At 43.5% G+C, this 15,772-nt stretch overlaps 1 protein-coding gene across 1 annotated transcript in view; it reads left to right on the forward strand.

The window, feature by feature from the left end:
- Window positions 1–15,772, forward strand: part of arfgef1 (ADP-ribosylation factor guanine nucleotide-exchange factor 1 (brefeldin A-inhibited)) — a 154,746-nt gene that overhangs the window by 115,495 nt on the left and 23,479 nt on the right. Inside the window, 8 exon segments of the mRNA XM_084325711.1 lie at window positions 1,480–1,567; window positions 3,126–3,166; window positions 3,537–3,706; window positions 8,365–8,516; window positions 9,135–9,307; window positions 10,963–11,123; window positions 11,591–11,721; window positions 12,684–12,813. Coding sequence (XP_084181837.1) covers window positions 1,480–1,567; window positions 3,126–3,166; window positions 3,537–3,706; window positions 8,365–8,516; window positions 9,135–9,307; window positions 10,963–11,123; window positions 11,591–11,721; window positions 12,684–12,813 — 1,046 coding nt within the window.

Raw genomic sequence — 15,772 nt, forward strand, 5'->3', positions numbered from 1 at the left:
TGCGAGTCATACACGACTCATACAACCATGCAACCAGTAGCCTAGTAACAAGCGGTCATTCCTAACTTGACAGCTTAGCCCAGGGGGCGCAGTTTTACCCTTCTTAAAAGCAAAGTACTGTGTGTTGTTGTAGGTTGGTTTAAAACTGTATTGGAAATACCAAATATACAATAATGCATGCATTTACACCTTAAGAACAGCCAAGAACCTGGACTGCATTCATATTGCTTTTATCCAAGGCGCTTTACAACTTATGCCTCACTCACCCTTCACCCATTCACACACCGACGGCGAAGGCGACCATGCAAGGTGCCAACCTGCTCATCGGGAGCAGTTACTGTAGGGGTTACGTGGGTTAACTAAGTGGGTTAACGAAGGTGTTAACTTCGACACATTTACATTACATTTACATTTAGTCATTTAGCTGACACTTTTATCCAAAGCGACTTACAAGTTTTGTACGACAAGACAGCAAGAAGGGTACAACTCTATCAGCTGAGTAACAATGTTCATCAAAGTGTTCAAACTTGAGTGCTACAGTGTATATTAGTATATTAGGAAGAGTGCATGACAGTAGAGGACAGTAAGAAGGTTTTTTTTGGGGGTGGGGGGGGGGGGGGGGGGTTTGCCGGGAGTAGCCGGAATTGAACCCGGCAACCTTCTGATTACCAGACGACCACTCTTACCTTCTGAGCCACTGTCACTGTAGAAGTACCTTGGCGTGGATCAGTACCACATTGTCAACATAGATGATACAGTATAAACATACTATACAGTATATACAAGTACCTGGGTCTGGGTTGGTACAAGTCACGATACAAGCCTTGAAATATACTATAGGTTACAGCTCTATTGCCATTGACTCTCTGAGTACAGTAGATGCATCTATATACACACACATCAGTTGTAGCCGCCTCAACACCAAATCTACACTGGATTCTGACCAATCTAGAATAAACATTTTTCATTTAAAGCTCAGCCAATGAGAGCAGACATTCTGACATGTTGACGAACGACGGGGACTATTTGAGAACAGATGTTTCAGTGTTGAGATGTGTGACATGTTTAGTCAGTATGAAAGTCAAATGTGATCTGAATAGTGAGATATTTTCTTTTTTTTTCTTTTCTTCTTTATTATTAATATTATTATTATTATTATTATTATTATTATTATTATTATTATTATTATTATTATTATTATTATAAAAAAAATTCTTGTTTAATCTGTGGATTGTTTGCTTCTTTGTATATGGGATGAATTATTATTTTGTGTAAATTAGGTTGTACGCCGACCATCAAGTAATGCTTGTTTAGTTTAGGAATAGGGGGCAGGTAACTATAAGAATTATTCTTCTTCCTGCTCCTTTTGCCTGTGGTATTTATGATTTTGTATGAAAACTCTATGATTGTATTGCTTCCATGTGGCAAATAAAACTCTGAATCTGAATCTGACATGCTCTGTGTGCTTTTGAACCTCAGTTGGAGGGACGGACCGTAAGCAGATCGCCTGCATCCAGGTGTCCATCGGAGAGACCAGCTCCCAGAGCGTGGTGGTGGCGGTGGACAGGTACTGCAGCGATACTCCATAATAGAGAATACATTACAATAGGGCTGGAGAGACCAGCTCCCAGAGCCTGGTGGTGGCCGTGGACAGGTACTGCAACGATACTCCATATAGATACATTACAATAGGGCTGGAGAGACCAGCTCCCAGAGCGTGGTGGTGGCCCTGGACAGGTACTGCAACGATACTCCATATAGATACATTACAATAGGGCTGGAGAGACCAGCTCCCAGAGCGTGGTGGTGGCCCTGGACAGGTATGATAATGTTGAATGATAATAATAATAATAATAATTACTTTCATTTATATAGCGCTTTTCTAGACACTCGAAGCGCTTTACAATGTAGGGTGGAAATTGCCTCCTTCACCACCACTGGTAGCACCCAACCTTGGGCTAAGCAGGCTCAATGGCTACCATACACTGGCACCTGGCACACATCACACTACACAATGGCTGAACGGCTCAGGAGACAGGGATTTATATCAGCCAATTAAGGGGAAGGGATGATTAGGTGGCCATGATGTCAGAGACCTGATTGGGAATTTGGCCAGGAACGTCGGGGAACCCCCTACTCTTTACGATAGGGTTCTTTAACGACCGAATTCAGTCAGGACCTTGGTTTAGCATCTCATCCGAAGGATGGCACTCGCAGCTGTAATGTAATGTAACTGAAATGCGCGTTCTCGTTCATTGAATTTGCATACAGACACGCCCGCCAGCTCCTTATAAGGCTTGCACGTCATTCAGTATTGACATTACTAAATGAGGTTTAATTTTATAATTTGTCATGTTCTACAGTAGGACATACTACTATAATACCCAATAAAACAAGTGTTTAAAGTCGTATTTGGGGGCAATTGACCAATGGTAGGCTTTTTTTTGTCTTTTTCTTATCTGGGTAAGAGTGCTCTCGACCACTCTTAAAATGTGGTCTTGCCTAAGAGAAAAGCAAAAATAAGAAAACATTGCTGAATCCCAGGTAAGAACAAAATAATAAAAGATGCTAGTTAAGAACAAAATAAGAGGAAATCTGTTCTTATATCGCTTTGTGAATGAGGCCAATTGTGTGTTGTATTTTCTATTAGGGTAGTACCAATGAGAAACTATCATTAAACATTGGGCTGTGCTTTGTAACACCCATTTATTGGCTTGTATTGCAGGCACACGCTTTTAAAACGATGACAAAGGACCTGTGAGGCATTTTCAGTTCACCTTTATTTATTTACATTCAACTGGCAATTTGGTTGTGAAATTCATAATATTTTTTTTCTTTTCAAAATCGAATAAACACTATAGACTGTTAGCAATCTACTGTAGCTGTATCCTATTACAACATCATATTATAACTTATAACATCCTTCCAACATGGCTCTTGTCTTGTTTCATAGTTTATGTAAACTTTGTCATATTTTGTATAGATGCTAAGTACCTCTTTAACCAGCAATGTCACTATTTCATTCACTCAGACACTCACTCGTGTAGCCACGGCTCACAGGCATTGCACTTTGTGTGAGACAAGGTTGCTTCGCGTTTACAACATTGCGTTCTTGTCTCTTTTAGGATATTCACAGGTTCCACCAGACTGGATGGAAATGCAATAGGTGAGTGTTTTTTTTATTGTTTCAACTAAACCTCAAGTCAAGGTCACGTTTAGCATTCATATTAAAGTTATTTTAATGACATACAAGGCATTACTAGAGTTGGGAGCTGCTGTGTGCCCATGTAGTCCTGCAAGGTCCCTCAGGTCCTCTGACCAGGGCCTCTAGGTGGTTCCTAGGTGCTCTTAAAGAACCAGTACAATGACAATTGTGTCCTTCAATGAATGGACCACCGAGAAGACTGGAGAGACTTTGTTGTCAAGCTCATCTGAGGATGACCAAATGATGATACCTGTTGCATTGTTTAACAGAAGGCATGTCAATGATTGTAAACTTACTCTACTCTACTCTACTCAACTACCATCTCCTCCAGTTGATTTTGTGCGCTGGCTGTGTGTGGTGTCTATGGACGAGCTGGCCTCGCCCACACACCCACGCATGTTCAGCCTTCAGAAGATAGTGGAGATCTCCTACTACAACATGGGCCGCATCAGGCTACAATGGTCCAGGATCTGGGAGGTCATCGGAGACCACTTCAACAAGGTGGGTGAAGAACGTCGGCAACAGCCAATCAAATCCCCATCAATGGAAAATTAACCCGCCCATACCCATGCTGATTGGTCCTTGTGCAAGACTAGAAAGGGGGGATCTTTGATTAAACACCTGCTATCAGAAGAATAGACGGTCAGAAAAAGAAGTTTTAACTTTTTAGTACTTCAGTACATTTAAAAGTAGAAAATGTTTTACTTTTACTCAAGTGTGTTTTTAACCGGATACTCTGACTTTTACTTGAGTACGATTTTGAGACGGTACCCATACTTTCACTTAACCTCCATGTTGGAAGAGACAACTGGTTGCTGTGTGTTGACATATTAGAATGTATCGACAAAAGTGAAATTAATTTGGAGCCTTATTACTGGGACCTTAAACAACTCACAGTGGAACAGTAAATAGCATGCTTTCCATATGTTTTACCTACTGCACAAAAATTTGCAAATTTCCTTTTCAAAAGCCGTTAACAATGGTTACAAGCAGCCATGTTGGAAGGGACAGCCACTCCCTGCAAGGCCTCTATTGGTCGGTAGAAGGAAGACATTGCTTTAGGTGGGTGGGTATAGGTCACTTCCACCTCACGGCAAGAACCCACTGTTTACGATGGATAATGTTTCTTCAGGGTGGAGATAAGGGCATGGTTAGGGACTGGTCTGAACCCGTCTGTTGGATGGGTTTACCGTGTGATGGACAGGTCTGCATCCTGAGTAGGGCTGACCTTCGAATTTGTTTTTATATATTTTTTTTAATATTTTTTTTTTAATATTTTTTTTTTTTATCTTATGTTGTGGGACTTGTACAGCACTTTCGTAAACGTTGTTGTTTTTAAATGTGCTCTATAAATAAAGTGGGTTGGATTAATTAATTAAGTAGCCCCTTTCGTGACTGACGCATCCAACAAGGTTTCACTCGGCTGTGTGATTTAATTCAAGGTGGATCGCTGTTGTCGTTTGAACAACTTCAGATTTCATGGGAACTACCAATCCCCCAAATCAAGAATGTTTAAGATGAATGAAGTAAGATTTTGATTATTTGAAATATGGCCTGTGTAGACTAAACTATGCACAGAATTATGTCAGTCTACAAGGTCCGGATTCTACATGGTCCGGCAATGTAGACCTTGTAGACTCCACTACAGACCAATTATCAGTGAATGTTCATGCATTTTTAAGAAGGGCAACTTCCACAAAAAAACAAAGAACTCACCAAAACATCTCAGTAGCACCTTATCTAAATGTTATATTTCATATATGGAGATTCATATTTATTTATGTATTGCATGCATTTCTACATTTTATTTCCTATTTTGTTTATTCATCCCAGTATCTTTCTTTCTTATGTGTGGAATTCTACAAGGTGCGCGCACACACACACACACACACACACACACCTACACACACACCTACACACACACACACACACACCTACACACACACACACACACACACACACACACACACACACACACACACACTTACATTTAGTCATTTAGCTGACGCTTTTATCCAAAGCGACTTACAAGTTCTGTACGACAAGACAGCAAGAAGGGTACAACTCTATCAGCTGAGTAACAATGTTCATCAAAGTGTTGCGTGTTACAGTGTAGGTTAGTTTATTAGGACAAGTGCATGACAGTAAGGTTAGTCACGGTTAGATTTTTTTATCATTTCAGATAATGGTTGAAGAAGTGAGTCTTTAGTCGACGGCGAAAGATTGGACGGGATTCGGCTGTCCTAACTGGGATGGGTAGTTTACACACACACACACACACACACACACACACACACACACACACACACACACACACACCTACACACACACACACAAATCGAAGAAAAAAAAACAAAAATTGAAAAAAAAAAAATTGATTTTTTTTTTTTTTTTTTTTTTTTTTAACTTAGATTTTTTTTTTATGTTCGAAGCTTGTGCCATCGAATCGAACGTTCGAAGCTTCGAAGCATTTAAGACAGCCCTAATCCTGAGTATGTGAAAAGCATTACCCGCAGCACTATTCTCTCTTTCACTATTTGTATTTCTACAAATTTCCTCGAAAGTTTAACCAACTAATAATATGGTTGAAAATAGTAGAGGTGAAGTGTCTGCAGTTCACTAGAGGGTGAGTTTCTCGGGAGAGGGGGGGGGGGGGGTGCAGCTGAACTCTCGACACACAGAACACATCGGTGAGTTTGATGCCCGATAATCACACGTCCTACTCACAGCAGAACAATAGAACTCAGTTTAAAAATCAGCATTAACGTTCTGCTCAATGGAGTCCTTCAGCGAAGGAAGTAGGGCGTAGGAAAGGACAGGTTGAGCTCTCAGAGAGAATCCTTCTCGTTAAGAGTACTGTATACCATAGATCATCTTCCTGCTTCTACCCCACTATAGCCACTGATTAATTTAAGTGCAGCCAGTAATGTCTTTCTGTGACTCAAGGACACGTCACTCCCTGAGAATCTCACTGCAAATGGATTTTGGCGTACTATTAAGGGCAAGCCACGAAAGTAATGATTTATCGTTTTGAGAGAACTTTCCAGGACTTTTAAGTAATAATTCATCCTGTTGGAGCATTTCACGGGTACAGCAGGATGGCGATTAGTACAGTATACTATACAAGCACTATTGATGGTAAGCTGCGTTTCCTGGACCGAAGTTTGTTCATTCGTGCAAGGGGTAGAGAGCTATAAAATGCTAGAAACGCGGGTTATAAATATAAAATGTTGGAAAGTTGTTAAGATTCAGTGTAGGGGTGTATTCGTCCCGCGAATTTACAGTATGGGCTTGACGGTGCGGTACGTGCAGCCATACGACGAATACGTCTCTCATACCACTAGGTGAAACTAGGGTTGCACATTTTACAATTTTTTTTTTCTTTTTCTCTTTTTCTCCGCCTGATTTTCTATTTTTCTCCCCATCCCAATTTAGTCGTTATGCCAATTCCCCCCCTCCCCTACCTGGTCGGTACAAGGGAACCCTGAAGTCCACCACATGCTTCCTCCGACACATGTGGAGACAGCCAGTGGCTCTTTTTTCACCTGGCAGCGAGGACTCTCATTGGTGAAGCGTAACGCGTGGGAGGTCACGCTGCCTTCACCATTTCCTGCCTTTCCCTGAGCAGGCGCCCAGACCTGACCTGTAGGCGTCGCTGTCCACAACGCCAGATTACCACCCCCGACTTCCCTCCCGCTAACTCAGCCAAACGAGTTAGTATGGCGATCGGCCCAAGCCGCAGGCAATGCTGACTCCGGGAGTCGAGACCGCGCCCTCTTGCATTGGTGACAAGCGCAATCTCCGCTACGCCATCCGACCGCTCACATTTTACAAATCTATGCTCAATATCTTTACTTTACTTTACACTGGCTTACATTGATCTTTAACGTTGAATATTAAGCTTGTATGGCAGTTTAGCTGGTCGTCCACAGTAATACACATTGGCCGTATTACGGGGGAGGGAAACTGAAGGGTGGGGATCGGGCGTTGTGGACAGCGACTCCTACAGGTCGGTTGGTGCGCCTGCGCAGTAGAATCAAGAAGTGACGGGGGTGGGGCCCCTCCAAAGCCCAGACCCCCGACGCTGAAAGATCGAGCCGCGCAGGTGAAAAGATGCGATGGCTGCTACCTCGAGTATCGGAGGGGACTTGTGCTATGTATGACTTAGTCCACATTGCAGCCGGCTTGTGGGAGGCAAGAAACAACGTTCGAAGACAGGGGAGGGTTGAATTGGATGATATGAAAATTGGGATGGGAGAAAACATTTTAAATGGGAGAAAAAGTGGATTAAAAAAAAATTAATATTAAGCTTGTATTGCCAAATTTAGATGATGAATAAAAGTTGAAGCTTGTACACATGCACGATGACAAGAGGACAGACCATAACAAGGCGCACTGACCCTCTGCATTGCAGGCTGTTTCTCCCCGCGAGTCTCCCCTCCCCGCCTTACTACAGGTGTCGGGTGTCCCTAAAACAAAACCTTGAATGAATTATATCATGTTTGTAACACAGCAGGGTCATTACAATTTTACAGTTTTCTTTCGTTTTCTTGTTTGCCCAATGGAAAGAGACACACACACAGACACACACCAAGTAAAGTTGGTGTGTCACCAACACACACGCCAACTATCTCCCGCGGACATTCTCTCACAGCTGACAGAGAGAAAAAAAAGCAATAGCCTACATACTTTTCCGGACTGATCATCTGAGCTCCTCTCCAGTTGAACTGCTACTGTGTTTAAACCCAAAATATTGATAAATCCTCTGCCATTGTGTAACATGTCATCTGTTCTCAAGTCTTCAGTCTCGGCTTCACGTGCAGTTAAATCCTCTCTACAAGTGAAACTGAAACTTAACAAGCCTAAGTTGTTAAAGGGGCAGTAGGCAATTAATTTTTACTCAGTGGATGCCTGAACACAGAATGACACCAGTATCACTGACTACCACGCCAAGCCTATCGAAAATTATTCTATTTAATAATAATAATTATAATAATTATTATAAATATATAATAATAATTATAAATATGTTTTTCCTGTTGTACCGAACTCGTACCGAACCGTGACCGCAATACCGAGGTACGTACCGAACCGTGGCTTCTGCGTACCGTTACACCCCTAATTCAGTGTGTGTGTCTGTCTCTCTCCTCGTCGCTCAGGTGGGCTGTAACCCTAACGAGGACGTGGCTATCTTCGCTGTGGACTCGCTCAGGCAGCTGTCCATGAAGTTTTTAGAGAAGGGGGAGTTGGCCCACTTTAGATTCCAAAAGGACTTTCTAAGACCGTTTGAGCACATCATGAAAAAGAACAGGTAAATAAGATGTCTGTCACATTTGTGTGGGTGGGTGGGTGGGTCGGTGGGTATTGGAGAATCTCCATAATGATAATGTAATACTAAGAGCGATGTGTAACATGGCAGAAATCAAAGCAAAGTGACTCTGTAATGAGGAAATAATATGTCATTGATTTATCTCCACTGATCCCAAATGGTCTGCGCCTATACTGTTCAGTAAAACCACTGGATCAGATCAGTGCTGATGTGTAACGACTGATACTTAAAGGAACACACCAACTTAATGCAAAATGTGCTTACCGCCTTCTTCGGACAAGAAGATGGATACCAATTTCCTCTCTGTGCGTTCAGTAGAAAGCTATCCGGCTGCATGTTAGCCTAGCTTAGCACAAATGAAATTGAAGCAGATCTTCTATCTCCCAATTCTCTCTGCCACACTCTCTGCTCCTCCAACACTTCCTCCTCCTCCATGTCTATTCCTCTTCCTCCTTTACTGCTAATTCCCTGTCTTCCTATTTTTCTCCTCATCCACTTCCTGCACCTCTGTGTCTAATGTTTACCTTCTTCTACCTCCAATTCCCTCTCCCCCTCCTCCCTTGCCTTCCTCCCCCTCCTCCTCTTCCCTCTCTCCTCCAGGTCTCCCACCATCAGGGACATGGTGGTTCGGTGTATAGCCCAGATGGTGAACTCCCAGGCAGGGAATATCCGCTCCGGCTGGAAGAACATATTTTCCATCTTCCACCTGGCCGCCTCCGACCTGGATGAGAGCATCGTGGAGCTGGCCTTCCAGACGAGTGGCCATATCGTCAGTGAGTCCCATCACTTTGGAGTGATTTCCTTTATGTCCACGTAAATTACAAATATGCAAGGGACATAAGCATGATAAATGAAGTTAGATATTCAGAGACCTTTCATTTACTTATGTGGACACAGTGAGAACCAGGGTTAAAGGAACACGCCAACATTATGGGAAATGCACTTACCCTTTTCTCCAGAGTCAGAAGAAGAAGATGGATTCCAATTTCCTCATTCAGTAGAAAGCTTAGCACAAATGAATGGAAGCGGATATGGACCACTAGCCTATAGCTTAAATCTCCGGGAGAGGTGTTTTTGGCCAACAGCTAGGCTAGATGGTCCGTATCCGCTTCCATCAATTTATGCTAAGCTAGGCTAGCTTGCAGCCGGATAGTTTTCTACTGATTGCACAGAGAGGAAATTGGTATCTTGTTGTCTGACTCTGGAGAAGACAGTAAGCGCATGTTGGCGTGTTCCTTTAAGAATTAGGCAAATTCAAAATCTGCTTCAAGCATAATCAACAATGAGGTTGATTTTAATGTCATTTCTCTGGAAGTTCTGTTATCTGCCACCAGGAGGCGCAAAGCCTGACAGAATGCCATGATGTGGCATTCCCGAATTGCAGCGCTGATAGGATTGATAGGATAGCCACAGCGTGTTCCGAAATAGGTCTCCAAAGGCATAGCACACAATGACAAATATTTATATCAATTTGACACTCATAACTTGATGATGATGAAGTTAAGACAAGCTTTCTCTAGGCTTTTGATCAATCTTATTATTTGACTAAATTACCAAAAATGTCCAAACAAAGATACAACAAGATCATTATTAAATATTATTTCACAAATCCTACATTTCCCCAGGTCTCATGAACTGTGGGCCAACGTCAACCGGTGCTTTCAAAAAGTATTCGCTGATTAGTCAAATCCATTGCTCATCAGGGCTGCCCCTCTCATAATATGTTCAACAGTCTTACTATTTATTGTTCATTGTTCGTGAATCCATTGATCGTATTGATTAGGCTAAAGTAGAGGACGAGGATTGTATTTTCTTTCTCGGATCAGCTGTAATGTCTGAAAGTTGTGCGGAAGAAAGTTGCTGTGTGTTTGTTAAGCCTATTGTAATGACCCTGCTGTGTTACAAACTTGTCATTCATCTGTGGTTTTGTTTCGCAACACCTGTACTAAAGTGAACGAAGGGAGAAACAGCCGAGTGCTGCCGTTAAGTTGCTCCGTTCTCCGCTTGTCATCATGCCTTTACAAGCGTCAACGTTTTATTTATCATCTGAATTTGATGATCAAATCTAAATATTATGAAAACCAAGACTTTGTTTATTTGAAAGTGTGTGTGCCGACAACACAGCTCTAGCCAGCGGTGCTCATGCATGCGCTGGTGTGTAGACTTGTGCAACTTGGGAAGCATTAGTGAACGGATAGTGGATAGGACAAAAACAGAATCAGAATTCACATATTTAACATTTTAAGCATTTTATTGTTTTTGTAGTTCATGGGGGGGGGGGGGGGGGGTTGGGCTTGTAGTCAGTAATGCATTCTCTTTCAGTTCAGAGAACTGGATAATGATTTCATATCCTCTCATCCCCCCACCAATGTCTCTCTCTCTCTCTCTCTCTCTCTCTCTCTCTCTCTCTCCTCTATCCATCTTCCAGCAAATGTATTTGAGAAGCACTTTGCCGCCACCATTGACTCCTTCCAGGACGCCGTCAAGTGTCTGTCGGAGTTCGCCTGCAACGCCTCCTTCCCAGACACCAGTATGGAGGCCATCCGTCTCATCAGACACTGCGCCAAATACGTCTCAGACAGGCCACAGGTAAAGCACCACAAACCTCCATAGACCGCCGAGTTGAACCCTTGACTTGGAAGAACCATTGACCATTATTCACACGGCGACCATTTTTCTCTCATGTCATACTCAAGGTTGGGTTCCTTTCCCCCCCTGTACATCATCATCAACTTGTTTGAGTCCTTTAGGTCTTGTATATGTATATTATTACCATTATACAGTAGGCAAGGCCTTATCCGTCCAGATCAGGTTATGTGGTAAACCAGTTTGTGTCGCGCTGCCACTGTGACCATTTGTTTTGCCCTGACCCCACAGAGCTAGCTAAACTGCCCGGCAACCATTTGTCGGCTCCTGACATCAAAAATATTGTCTCTGATTCTTAAGTTATTATGAATCATATTTTGCGGTTGAATGTTGTGTGTAGGAGGGTTTACTTCTCTCTGGAGGCCGATACAGTACAGCTATATGAACATGAATGCTATCTGTACTGGCAGGCCTTCAAAGACTACACCAGCGACGACATGAATGTGGTGCCAGAGGGCCGTGAGTGGGTGAGGGGCTGGTTTCCCATCCTCTTTGAACTCTCCTGCATCATCAACAGGTGCAAGCTGGATGTCAGGACCAGGTAGGAGGGCTTCAGAAATGTGCCTAACTGTTTCTGTTCATAAATTAATTCATATGTATTCAACCATTATTTTATTTATTTATTTGATTTATTCGGATTGATGTAGCAGATTCAATGGGCGGGGGGGGGGGGGGGGGGGGGGGGGCATGTCTTAGAAAAAACACATTTAGTCCCTGAAGAATCATAAATCTAAATCAAATCAAATGTATTTGTAAGGCCCGACAACACACGTTAATGTCCCCATGGGCCGGACACGTCTTCTTTAAACAAGTCAAGAAGAAACATCACAATAAATCGAGAACAAAACAAAACACCATGAAGTCCAAGATCAAATGTAAAATGAATAAATGAATGCAACACTCCCAGTATCCTACTGAAGTCGATCCTATTTAAGTCAGTGAGTCTGTTTACTTTATGTTTCTACTAGATAACAAGGACTCTTCCACTTCTCATGTGCCTGAGTGACATGGTATCTAGAAAGGGACGTATTAGCCATCGAGGTCTGTTCATTTTGAATGAGAAACTCCATTTCTGAGAATGAGCTAGCTAAGCAGTTTTGTGGATACAGTATAGATGCTTTATTTACTTTGGTTTGGGAATAACCACATGCACAGAGATTGTCTGTTATTTCTTTGCCATGAGATTTAACAACCCTAAATAAAATAAAATACAATGGCTAAAGCAGGCAGGAGTGAATAAGGTGAATTTAGTTTGCTGGTGTGAAAAGGTTTTGGAAAATGTTTAGAAGTAAATTATCTAGAGACATGGTTTGGGCTTCTATTGATTTCTTGTAGCATCACTGAGTGTTTATAATTTTTGCTTCCAATATCGAAAAAAACAAAACCAAGTTATTTTCGGATGGACATAAACCACTGGATTTGTGACAAATTTGATACGCTTCCAATTTTCTTTTTGGAATATCCCTTTTAAATGGACCCTTAAAGTTTGTTTGTGTGTCCCAGGGGGCTGACAGTGATGTTTGAAGTGATGAAGACGTACGGCCACACGTTCGAAAAGCACTGGTGGCAGGACTTGTTCCGAATCGTCTTCAGGATATTTGACAACATGAAACAACACGAGCAGCAAACTGAGGTACGGTCCAGGGTCCATATTCACTGATCTGGAGTCAGCTTCAGTCTCGTTAGGTTGAATGAGAACAGGCTTTCATACCACTGACCCCAGGTCACCACTCGATACTTATCCCACACCCCTATCAAGTCAAGTCAAGTCAAGAGTTTTATTTGTCACGGCATACAAGCATACAGTGAAATGCGAGTTGTCATGCCCGCAGTGATTGTGCAATAATACAAGTAATACGAATAAGACATTTGTGCAATAATACATGTAATAAGAATAAGACATTTGTGCAATAATACAAGTAATAAGAATAATACATAACAGGTATAATGTACATAAAGTTTACAAAAAGCATGGTAAAAGACATGCTAAGGTCCTGCGATAGTGCAATACAATGTTAGCTACGGATGAGGCACTGGGTCTTATGTACACTACTATACAATACTATACTATACAATCTACAGTTATACTATATATCCTTATGCTATCTTGCTATATCCATATATTTACTATACAAGAACCACTCCCGTTCTTTTTTATTATTATTATATATATATTTTTTTGGCCTTTTCATTGTGTAAAGTGACCGTTGAGTGTGAGCGTGTGCAGCATGTGTGTGTGTGTTCATGCTAAAGTGACTGTTAGTGTGTGAGCGTATACAGTATGTGTGTTGTGTGTGTGCTCATGTGTGCTTGTGTGTGGAGAGTTCAGTGTTCAAGACTCTGATGGCCTGGGGGAAGAAGCTGAGCCAAAGTCTCTCTGTCCTAGTTGCTGGTGTGTGCAGGCGTTTGCCTGACCGCAGCAGCTTGAACAGGCTGTTGTTGGGGTGGTGAGGTTCTTTCATTATTCTACAGGCTCTGGATTTGCACCTCTTGTTATATAAGATTTGCAGGGGTGGCTGAGCGCACCACTCTCTGTAGGGCCTTCTTGTCCTGTGCCTTGCTGTTTCCATACCAGGCAGTGATGTTTCCAGTCAAGATGCTCTCTACAGCTCCGGAGTAGAAGGACTGGAGTATCTTCCCCGATACTCTGAACTTCCTTAACTGTCTCAGGTGGTAGAGGCGCTGCTTCGCCTTCTTTACGACTGAGTCTGTGTGTTGTCCATGTCAGGTCTTCTGAGATGTGGACCCCCAGGTACTTAAAGCTGCTCACCCTGTCCACGGTAGCCCCGTTTATCCACAGTGGTGTGTGTGTGTCCTGCTGTGTTCTCCTAAAATCCACGATCAGCTCCTTGGTTTTACCAATGCTCAGGAGCAGGCTGTTGTCCTGACACCAGCGTGCCAGTGCATCAACCTCCTCCCGGTAGGCCTTCTCGTCGTTGTCAGAGATCAGCCCCACCACCACTGTGTCGTCCGCAAACTTCACTATGGAGTTGGAGCTGAACCTGGCCACACAGTCATGTGTGTAGAGTGAATACAGCAGGGGGCTCAGAACACAGCCCTGGGGGGACCCGATACTCAGGGTGATGGTGTTGGAGGTCTGACCCCCCACCCTGACCGCCTGAGGCCTTTCACTCAGAAAGTCCAGTATCCAGGCGCTCAGAGTGGAGCTCAGACCCAGCTCAATCAGCTTGTCCACCAGTCTGGTGGGGACTATGGTGTTGAACGCTGAGCTATAGTCAATGAACAACAGTCTCACATAGCCCCCCTTCTGGCTGTCTAGGTGAGAGAGGGTGTTGTGTAGTACCTGAGAGACCGCATCGTCAGTGGACCTGTTTGGCCTATATGCAAATTGCAAAGGGTCCATGTCACTGGGGAGGGAGGCACAAATGTAATCCTTAACCAGCCTCTCAAAACATTTTATGACCACAGAGGTGAGTGCCACCGGTCTGTAGTCATTAAGACCTGCTGGGGAGGATTTTTTTGGTACCGGGATTATAGTGGACACCTTGAAGCAGGCAGGGACCACGGACTCAGCCAGGGATAGATTAAATATGGTGGTGAACACTGGGGCTAGCTGGTTAGCACAGGACTTAAGTATCCGTCCTGTCCATCTGGGCCAGCTGCTTTTCTGGTGTTCACCCGCATAAATGCTCTTCTCACACTGTGTTCCGTCAATGAGAGAGTCCCCCCCCCCCCCCCCCGCGGATGCCCGCCCCCTCCACGACGACCGGTGCATCAGTGACGTCGTTAGCCGGTGAGCTAGTGTCGCTACTGTTTGCACCGAACCGCACGTAAAAGGAGTTGAGTTGGTCCGCGAGAGAGGCGTCGGCACTCCCTATTGAGGGGGCGCTGACTTTGTAGTCAGTTATCGTCCGTAGTCCTCGCCATAAACCTCTTGTGTCGTTCTGGGCCATTTGTGCCTCTATCTTCTTGCCAGCGTATGTCCTCTTAGCAAGCTTTACGGCCTTGCACAGAGTATAGACTGTACTGTAGCCTTATACTCATCCATATTTCCTGACGCTCTGCCCAGGTTATAAGCAGTGGTGCGAGCATTCAGGGCCACTCATATGGAATTGTCCACCCACGGTTTCTGGTTTGGGAAAACCTGCACCTTTTTCGTGGGGACAATACTGTCAGCTAGCATTGCTATAAAGCTAACAACAACATCAGCGAACTCACTGACGTCACTGGAGCTCGCCTGGAGCATTCCCCAGTCGACGTCATCGAGTGCGTCCTGTAGCGTGGCCTCTGATTGGTCGGACCACTTCTTTACCTGTCGTGTCACGTGATCTCTGCCGGTAGGCGGGGATAAGCAAGATAACTATCCGTTCTCACGAGGTAACAGTGGCTCAGGAGGTAGAGTGGTCATCCGGTAATCGGAAGGTTCCCGGTTCGATTCCCACTCAGCGTTTCCGTTAGCCGGTAATTACCGGTATTTGACCGGCAAAATCTGTTGAAGTCCGACATATTTAATCTCTCCGGTCTTAATGTCCGGTGAAAATAATTCCCTCTAAGCACAATTTGATTATTTGAATTGTATTAAAATAGGCTAAAATTAAATAGCCTATGCGATGAACGAAACAATCATTACA

The sequence above is a fragment of the Notolepis coatsorum genome (genome assembly GCF_963971535.1).
Source record: "Notolepis coatsorum genome assembly, chromosome: 12".
In the NCBI taxonomy this organism is placed as follows: domain Eukaryota; kingdom Metazoa; phylum Chordata; class Actinopteri; order Aulopiformes; family Paralepididae; genus Notolepis; species Notolepis coatsorum.